The sequence below is a fragment of the Sinohyriopsis cumingii genome, chromosome 2, assembly GCF_028554795.1.
Source record: "Sinohyriopsis cumingii isolate HCF-2022 chromosome 2, ASM2855479v2, whole genome shotgun sequence".
NCBI classification, from domain to species: domain Eukaryota; kingdom Metazoa; phylum Mollusca; class Bivalvia; order Unionida; family Unionidae; genus Sinohyriopsis; species Sinohyriopsis cumingii.
The window spans coordinates 66,983,298-66,993,408 of record NC_142962.1 but is presented as its reverse complement, the minus strand read 5'-3'; the positions used below and the strand labels follow the sequence as shown (position 1 = coordinate 66,993,408).

At 34.2% G+C, this 10,111-nt stretch overlaps 1 protein-coding gene across 2 annotated transcripts in view; it reads right to left on the bottom strand.

Annotated features, from left to right (window-relative positions):
- Positions 1–629: 629 nt before the first annotated feature.
- The window catches only part of LOC149805080 (neutral alpha-glucosidase AB-like), a 97,180-nt gene continuing 87,698 nt past the window's right edge, over positions 630–10,111 (bottom strand). For both annotated transcript variants that reach the window (XM_089947158.1, XM_089947167.1), the window contains exons 22-23: positions 5,362–5,465; positions 630–1,603 (exon numbers count right to left, since the gene is read on the bottom strand). In XM_089947158.1, the coding sequence (XP_089803284.1) occupies positions 1,497–1,603; positions 5,362–5,465 (211 nt within the window). In that variant the 3' untranslated portion in view covers positions 630–1,496. The remainder of the gene's footprint in view (positions 1,604–5,361; positions 5,466–10,111) is intronic.

Genomic DNA, 10,111 nt, shown 5'->3' with positions numbered 1-10,111 from the left:
CCCACAGCATATCCAATGGAATCCAATGCTTGGAAATATTTTGAGAGAAATATTTCTAGTACTAGAAAAGGATTTACATCTCATTTTTACAGTGATTTAGTGCATAAATGAAAAAGGCATTCAACACCAGAATCCAAAGTATTCAATTGAAAATTGTTAAAACACATACAACATGCATATAAATGATATACAACGAAACAAATGCATCATAATGTTTGCATGTGTGTATGTGTACACACACATTTTTTCCTCATGTTTACAGATCACTTACACATCCAACATCTAATCATATGAATTTAAGTCCTGGCTTGATCAACACGTGTACACAACAGTAGCTTCCCATGAATTGGTGGTCCTTCCTCCACCAAATATAATGGATGCTATGTATAACCAATCATGTACTGAATCCAACAAAACCATACCTTTTTTCTTAACCCTGTTAGCTAATGTGTTTAAGATGGATAAAAAGCTATTGGTATTTCATTTACAGTGAAAGAAAAAATAACTCATTTAAGCTGTTTGTAGGAGTTTAGAAGGTGTAAAAATACTGTAATGATTTCATTTACAATATATCACAAAAGCCTGTAATGCTTTGCTTCATAATATAGTAATAAAACACTAGAAGACGATTTTGGAAAACAGGTTTTATTTAATCTTTCTCTCAGCATTAATTACATAATATCTGCACATGACGCAAGTTTAAATTTCATTTATTCAGTTGTAGAAAAGTTACATATATATTTAGTCTTGCAAAATTCAGTCGAGAAGAAATTCAACACAAATATAAAACTAGGATACGTTAATACAACTTCATTTGTTAAAAAGTATTCTTTGTTTTGCCAAATTTATAATGTAGGACATTTAAGCATACATGTTTTGATAAAAATATTGATGTTTTGACATCAATTCTGACAAAGAATGTACATCAAATAATGAGAAGATATAAGTTAAACCAAAATGGATAGAAAACATTTATATTGCAGTTGCTTTAATTTGCAAATAAGCAGTGGCTGCACTTCACATTACCCTCAAATAAATCATCACATCCTAAAAAACTTCAACTACTGATGACCCATGCACTTCACAGCAATACGACTCAGATGACCACCTAACCCTGCTAACATAGCAAGTAAGGTTATTACACTATTCTGACTAAATATAGCTGGTACAGTGCAACATGTCATTCAAACTCTGGCTATTAACAACAGTTGTCAAATCTGAACAAAGATTCTACTCTATGCAATCCATGCATTGACACATAACCCCTTCTATCCAAAGTCAATGCATTATTTGAACAAAATATAGTTTCAAGGATGTTAAAATTAGACAGGTTTCACAAAATTACTAACCAGTGTAAGTTGAATTGGGTATCACAACAAATTTCATTTATGGTCTACAGAATATGGAACGAAAATTATGATTCAAAAATGTGTATATTTCCTTGTGAGTGACAAATAAGATGAAATGTGGTGACTACAGGATGATGATGTACACGTCTACTGTAGACTGATGGTGAAATCTGTCTGTATATTAATAGATGGTTTTCTAATCACTAAGATCTTTGCAGAACTGTCATATCCTGACTGCAATGCTTGCTCACCATCTGTAAAACAAAACAAGACTGATATGGAGAATTGAGCACAGTAATAGCTTGACATGGGATTGATAGAATTTATTGAGACTACCATATAATGAAGTGCAATACATACAGTACTCCTTCAATATAAAAACTGTACATGGGAGTTGTAGAGGATACTTGCGTATAATGAACACAACACACACACACACATATATAGATATATATATTGCAATAAAATGACAACAAACAGTGCGAAACTAGTATCTAACTAGCCAAGCGCTTTCAACTCTTTAATGAGTCTTTTTCAAAGGCAAATAAATACAAAACAGAGACAAGATAAACAAATAAAACAGAAAAACGGCTATGTTTGCAAAACTTTACAGGAATTAAACCTTTAACTTTATTATGTTTCAACTAGTTTGTTTCAGCTTGTTGCTGATAATGGATGGAAAATATTTGTACTGACCTAGAAAATGGTGAGCCGTAACGACATCTGTTATTTTATGTAAATTTATGTAAGCAGACATTATCTTAATCAATCCCTGACGCATGTGATCCCTTGCTGGATCCAGTGCACTTGAAAGGATTGGTTTTTGCCATATTATTTGCATTCTTTATATATATATATATATATATATATATATATATATATATATATATATATATATATATATATATATGTATGTATATATATAATTCTACTGTTCTACTGCCACTTAATGTAGTGGGATCTATAACCACACTAGTCTATTACAGGAACTGCATTATAGTGAAGGGCCTAACAATGAGCGTGTGCTCCAGGTTCCTTAACAGTTCAGTAATATTAATTTTTTTATAAAGATTATTTCATTTTAAAAAAAACACGTTATGCTATCATGTACCGAACTGTGTCAGTTTTATTGGTATATTTGAATCATTTCATCAAATAACTGTTGTTGTTGTTGTTGTTGTTGTAGGGTTTAACGCCATTTTTCAGCACAAGATAGGCTATACATGGCGGCCAATATAATTGGTGGAGGAAGAACCCTGGAAAACCCCGGGAAGAACAACCGACCCACGAGAAGCTACTGGCAGGCTTTCTCACGTATCCACGTTAGCCGAGCCTGAGACTCGAACTCATGCAGACAGAGGTGAGACCACTTGGCCATCAAATAACTGCTGTGAAATTTAACTACTCAAAAAGACTTTTTGTTGAGATTCCTAAATATCACAACAAGGTATGAGATGTATGTTATCATTTACATTTATGTCACGATATCAAATGGCATTACAAAATGAACATAATGGTGTTTGTAAAACACATGTCCCTTACTGTAGACAAATGTTTACAAGTAAAGAGCGCCCAAAAACCTGCAAAAGTATGCAAAAATCTTTTAAATGGCATAAAAATTGAATTAGGTTGTTTATATTTGCACATATGACCATACATTCAAGAAATTTTCTGCAAACTCCTCAAAAATATGACCATCCATTGGATAAGTACTGCCAACCCCTCTACAATATGACCAACCATTCAATAAAAGTATTGTAAATGCCATGACAATATGGCATCAATCCAAGTATTGCAAACTCCTGAACAATATGATCATTAATTCTATAGATGTACTGCAATACACCATGACAATACGATGATCCATTTAAGAGAAGTATTGCACACCATACGACTAGCACAATCCATTCCAGTGATGCATTTGCAAACCCAATGACAATATGACAATCCATTCCATGATATTGTAAACCCCATGACAATATGACCATCCATTTCAGTGATGTATTGTAAACCCCATGACAATATGACCATCCATTCCAGTGATGTATTTTAAACCCCATGACAATATGACCATCCATTCCAGTAATTTATTGCAAACCCCATGACAATATGACCATCCATTCCAGTGATGTATTGCAAACCCCATGACAATATGACCATCCATTCCAGTGATGTATTGTAAACCCCATGACAATATGACCATCCATTCCAGTGATGTATTGTAAACCCCATGACAATATGACCATCCATTCCAGTTACGTAAACCCCATGACAATATGACCATCCATTCCAGTTATGTAAACCCCATGACAATATGACCATCCATTCCAGTGATGTATTGCAAACCCCATGACAATATGACCATCCATTCCAGTTATGTAAACCCCATGACAATATGACCATCCATTCCAGTGATGTATTGTAAACCCATGATCCATTTAAGTATCGCACAATGTAAGACAATAGAAGCACTGATTCAAGAGAAGTATTGTAAACCCATAAAAAAATGGCCATCCATTCAGAAGAAGTATTGAAAACTCTACGATAATACAGCCATGGATTCAGAAGAAGTATTGAAAACTCTACGATAATACAGCCATGGATTCAGAAGAAGTATTGAAAACTCTACGATAATACAGCCATGGATTCAAGAGAAGTATTGAAAACTCTACGATAATACAGCCATGGATTCAGAAGAAGTATTGTAAACTTTATGACAATACAACAATCCATTTAGGAGTAATATTGCAATAACAAGGTTTTAACACATTAACCCCTGGAGCTTTTTGTCACATTTGCCTGAAAATCGAGTAGGAAACACATATTGAAAGCTATTTCTGAATAGACTGGAAAACATCAAATTCCCGGTCATCTTTCAATAACATACTGCCTAGTTGTGTTAGAAACATCACTTTTCGTTGGCTATTTGACTCGCGCATGAGCAGAAGGGTAAAAGTTGGAGTTCCTCTTTTTTTTTTGCTAAATGGAGCCATTATTTTTGTATGGAGACCACTCTTTATTCCAAATGCCCATCTTATCCTACTTTTTGCAAAGGCTCATCTGTCTGTTTGCAGTTCATACCGGTTTGCCTTAGATCTGAGAGAAAAAAGTCTAAAATCTGGACACAAAATCGGATTCTGACCACAGGCGAAATTTAGGTCAAAAAAAGTTGGGTCCAAAAAATGAGGTTTATCTATCCGTATTTTGTAGTGCAACTAGATATGCCAGATTATTTGGTATCATTGTAGAGCTACATTTGTCTACCTTTCTATAATACCACCCACTTTAGTGTATCATGCATGACCATGATGCTAAAGAGCTCGGCAGTAGGCTACTACCTCCTGCCCCATAAAGTTGTCGCTAGGGGTTAATGTGTTAAAGATAGTTGTTTCGAGATGATGGCAGACAGGCCATCTCAAAAGTTATTCTAGTCTTTGACCAGTAGAGTTAAACATCAGATCATCTGCATATGGGTCGAAACATGACAGTCCAATTTTACTTGCCTAGGTTCAGCTGTTTTTGCATGATTGTCCCAACAAGGTTTTTCAGAGAACACTTAAGTCCAAAAAGTTTTTAAATTCTTTTAGCACAAAATATCCAAAAGTAATTCAAACAGGGTGAAAATGTGCTCAGGTCATTTATAGCCAGATAAGACAAAAGTCTGTCTAGCCATATCTATTATTATTATTTGTTAGAATAATTATGCAAATAAGCTTCCTATGACAGACATATGGATCAATCAAAAGGCATAAAAGAGGATCTTTGTCTGACACCTACATGAATTAAAAAAAGCCATTTTCATCATTACTCCAAACCCTTTTGTTGTTTATCTTACACAAAGAAGTTGTCCCTAGCCTCCGATTTAAGCAATTTACGAATAGTGAGAATTCTATTTATTCTGTTTCATTGTTCATCTTTGCATTAGTTAGAATATTTAACAGGCCTCTATAAAGCAAACTGGGGAGATCATCCATGTAGATAAGGTATTATCCTTGAGGAGTTGTCTACTTACCCTTTGATTTGATAACTACTTTAGTGATGCCCTTCTTAAGACCAACAATAACAACTCTTTCTATCCATTCTTTTGTGTCATAACTTCCACTACCTGGTACAGCTCTGTAAATAAAAAAAAAGATGGTATAATCTATTACGTTCTCAGAGACATTTGGATCACATATATTCTTAACATAAAAACAAAGGTTCCATAGAATACCAACTCTTGTCTTTTTTGGCCTCATCTTATGACCTTCTTTTTGGTTACTTCAATAAGAATCCCCCCCATTACATGCCAAATAAGTGTATATAAACTTATAGGGTATGGCTACAAACATTTTCTAAGTTATAACTTAGTGGCCATTCCCTAGAGGATAGTAAGAGACACAGTGACCAATTCTGTTACATACACGAGGAATAAGTGCATATGAATTGTTAGACTATGGCTATACATAGTTGCAAACTTAATAAACCAGTGGCCAAACACCAGGGGGGTACTAAGTAATCCAAATGCTAATCTTGTTGCATAAAAAAATTAGTAAGTGTAAATAAGCTTTAAGGCTATAGTAATAAACCATTTCTAACTCTTAACTCATAAACCAGATGTCAGTCCCCAGAGTGTAGTGACAGATCCAGGGGTCAATACCATTGCATAAATGGCATGGCTATTTAATGCTAGGTAGAAATCTCATTGGCTTCATATAATGTTTCAGTACAGATAAACTCTAGAACCAATAATGACTCACATACACACACACACACACACACACACATGCATACATACCACTAACTTATAACCATTGGGCCACTTCCCTTTTGGGGGCCTGAAAGACCCACGGGCCCAATGCTGCATAAATAAATAAATGCATTCTCAAATCAAAAAGTGAAAATCTAGCATGTTATTACCATGGGCCCTGGCCAAAGGACAGGTTAAAACCCAGGGGCAATGTTAGTTTAAATAGAAAGTTAAACAACTACATATGCAATCTTCCAAAGAGATATCAGCAAATTTCATAGCAAATGTACACTGAATTCTATCAAAATATGAAGGAATTTAAGGACAATCTTTAACCTCCATCCTTGCCCTTTGGGCTCAGTAATGTAGAATAGGTCTGAGAATCCCTCCTGCATGCTAACAAGGCAACAAATGTAGGCAATGTTTTCACCACTGGTCATGTGACACTATCATAGCTGAGGTCTTGGATTTGTTAAAGAGTGTGGTTTATATGAAAAATTTAAATTTGTATTTTAATGATTTTACTGGGTTTTTTTGTGTCATTTATCTTTGCTGTGTGCTTTTCTTTGAAGACGTGAAGTTACTCAGCACCAACAGCAATTACTCTGCTGATATGCTCTTTAAACCCATACATACATACACACACATACATGCATACATACACACACACACACACACACACACACACACATACATACATACATATATACATACATACATACATGCATGCATGCCTAACTACATCATCATTATGAAAAAGAAAATCATTTCCCACTCCCTGTATTGCAAGTTTCATTAAATTCCTAAAGATAGATACCATGGTACAGGCTTGGATAAACACTTTCACATTCAGATGAATTCTGTCACAATATGTGGAAAATAAAGGATGAACTTTTACCCATCTCCCTTTTAAAGAGGTAAGATTTTCATGAAAAAGCCTTCCACATTTGCTAAAATTTAAGAATAGCATGTATAACCAAATTCCTATGAATAGGTTCACTTTGAGGAGGTTGCAGATGAACTCTAAACTTGGCTAGCACAAGAACTTTAACATTTGGTTAAAACCAATGCTACTGACATTAATATAATTATGTCTTGCATTTCCTCTGAAAAATGTTCAAGCATTATGGTATAACAAAAGCAAAAGTGTACTTGAAAAATAAAACACTAAATAAATAGAAATGTGAACAAAAACATGTAACTTGTACAAATGTGAGCATGGGTTTCAGTTTTTCAAACAATACAGACTACATTTTTTATGATTCAGAATGAGTCTTGGAAAATGCATGTACTGTTATATAGAATTTAATTGCTTACTAGATATGATACCATTCCATCGATTTCTTAAAATCTGAACAGAAAACTAAGAAGTGAGCTGAGACAAGTACAGTAGTATCTGAAAACTCAGTGATTATTTTATCACAAAAGGTCATGATAATGAAATCTGTGACCTTTAGGACTGAGCTGTAAAGTTATTGGGCAGTCGTAGAAAGTAATCATGTTTTAATGCCACATCTCAAAAGGGCAATGCTAGAAAAGGGAAGAAAAGAATTTTTTGTTATATAAAATCTTTTTCAGTGACACTGATCATGAAGATAAAACTATGAGCTGCCATCCAACTAAGAAGCATAAATGAACCAACGTTCAAACAGTTTTTATGTAGTAAAGCAGAAACAAAACAAAACTTAAATATAGTTACTTGCGACCATGACTTTAAAGGTAAGCACCTCAAATGTGTATTGAAACACATCTTCCAGTGACAATATTTAAGTGTATCAAGTTTCATCCATTTATCTTAAACAGCCATTAAATTTGAAAGCTGAAGGGCAACTGTGACTAAGGGCTGTTCCAGTGAAACATATAGCTCCTGGGGGAAGGTACTTTCAAATTCAACCAACCCACAACAGAAGCAATTTAAAAAAACTATGATGCACCGTCAGATATGTTTTAATCGAAAAACACTGCCCCCTACAAAAGCATATTCTTTAAACGTAATTTCTGGCTATCGGTTAGTGGGCGGTGGAAGCGATTTTAATATTGGGTTGGGGACAGAAGCGATTTAAATGACAGCTGGCTGGAGGTAATCTACTGAATTCTTATAGATCATATAATCTACTGCATATTTTTATTTGTATTCATTCATTATAATCAATCTTTTGTCCTTTTGTTTGTTTGTCTGTCAGCCAAGTATGTCTCTGATACTGTGAAATCACAAATTTTCATGGTGGCTTATTATTTGCAGATGTCATTGATCAGTCCCTTAATATCTACTAATTTAACATCCATGAATACAGATTTTATAATAGATATTTCTATTCTAATATAGAAATCATGAATTTGTATCCTTACTAAATTGTGTGTTTACTAAGGTGATCACTGTCTTGATGTTTTTCTTTATTCTCCAGCATGGTGCTTTTGATTAGAATAATAGTTAAATCTTGTATTGCTTTAAATGTGTGGTCAGATGCTATGATTCCTTGTTATTACCTTTTTCATAAATGTTTTGGTAAACTTATAATACATGATTTGTCAGAAAAAAAACATTAATGCCTGTGGAAGTGATGTTGCATTATTTCTGTCTACTTTTACTCTATATCATTTCACGTAAGAACATCTTTTTCAGTTACCAATGTCTTATTTTTATGCCTTGTTTGCAACAAGGCATAAAAATAAGACATCGGTAACTGAAAAAGACTAATATAAAGTTATAAAAAAAAAAATATAGCAAGTCAAACATTTTTATATCATAAGTTAAGATTTTAAAAAATGGATGGAAGTCAAGGAATCATTTTTCCCAGAGTACTCATTTAATCAATGTCACTGCAGTTAACAGTTAAATGTATTGTCAACAGCATCATCATCACTGATGGCCTAGCAGTAACATTCTGCACTTTCAATCCAGTTGTCACAGGTTCTATCTCCCAATTCTAGTCTTTCATCTGAGACTTATACCTATGGCCTGAGGGGCTTTCATGGCAGAGTGGTATAAGAAGCTTGTCTTGTGATACAGATCTGAGAGCTTCCATGGCAGTGGTACAAGATGCTTGTCATGTGATTACTTGCCTCCAATGTGTAAATGAGAATGTTGTCACTTGTGGAAAGTCAGTGGTTCTACATAAGTGATTTTTGGTGTCTCAAAAGGACTTGGATTTTCATCAGCAGTAAAACTGGCTGCCATATATAGATTCTCTTCATCTGAAAATGGTGTAAAGGCCATAATGATCTACCAAAACCCGAGATCTTGTGTCTAAATGACTTCGGCTGTTGGAGATAAATGTCAAATCAACACAGGCTCCATGTGCCCAAGTGTACTAAAGTACTTGCTTTTACATCACTTGCACATCTCACAGAGTGAGTTTGTGTCACAGATTAACCAATTTAGGTTGGTGGTCTTTCAGGGTTCTTCCTCCACATATTGTTAAAAAATAAAAAAAAACAACAAATCAAACCAAACTAAATCAACCAACTAATCAACTGTGGCAACAGCAGCAAAGGTACTAGTCAATCATTTTTGCCACAGCTGTATGATTTTATAACTTTTGACTTGAGTAATTTTTGAAGACCTTTGAATACTGTCATTTATGCCTTTCTGACAGTTACCTAAAAGTCATCATCAGTTGGTACAAATGGATTTTTCATGGTGAGCATATGAGATGGAAAAGTCTTGAGCAATCCTGCTTCACACACTGCCAAAAAGTTTACATTTTAGCTCACTTAAATTTTCTCTAACAATGTTCATTTTTCCAACCAGAACTGTTATAACTTATTCAAGCCATATTCACCAATATCTGGAGATATGCATCTGTAATAAATATTTCTAACAAAGTATGAGAATGCATCAATGTTTTTCAATGATGCATTTGAACTGATCAACAACCACAATCAACAAACCAATAAATAAAATTATTCACATCTCTCAGGCAGAAGTAGTGCATAATCATAATCAGCCAAAAGATTTTTAAATTTTTAAATTTGCCGAAGATTTTTCCAACCATACTGATTCAGTGGACATGTCACCAGAATGGACAGAAAC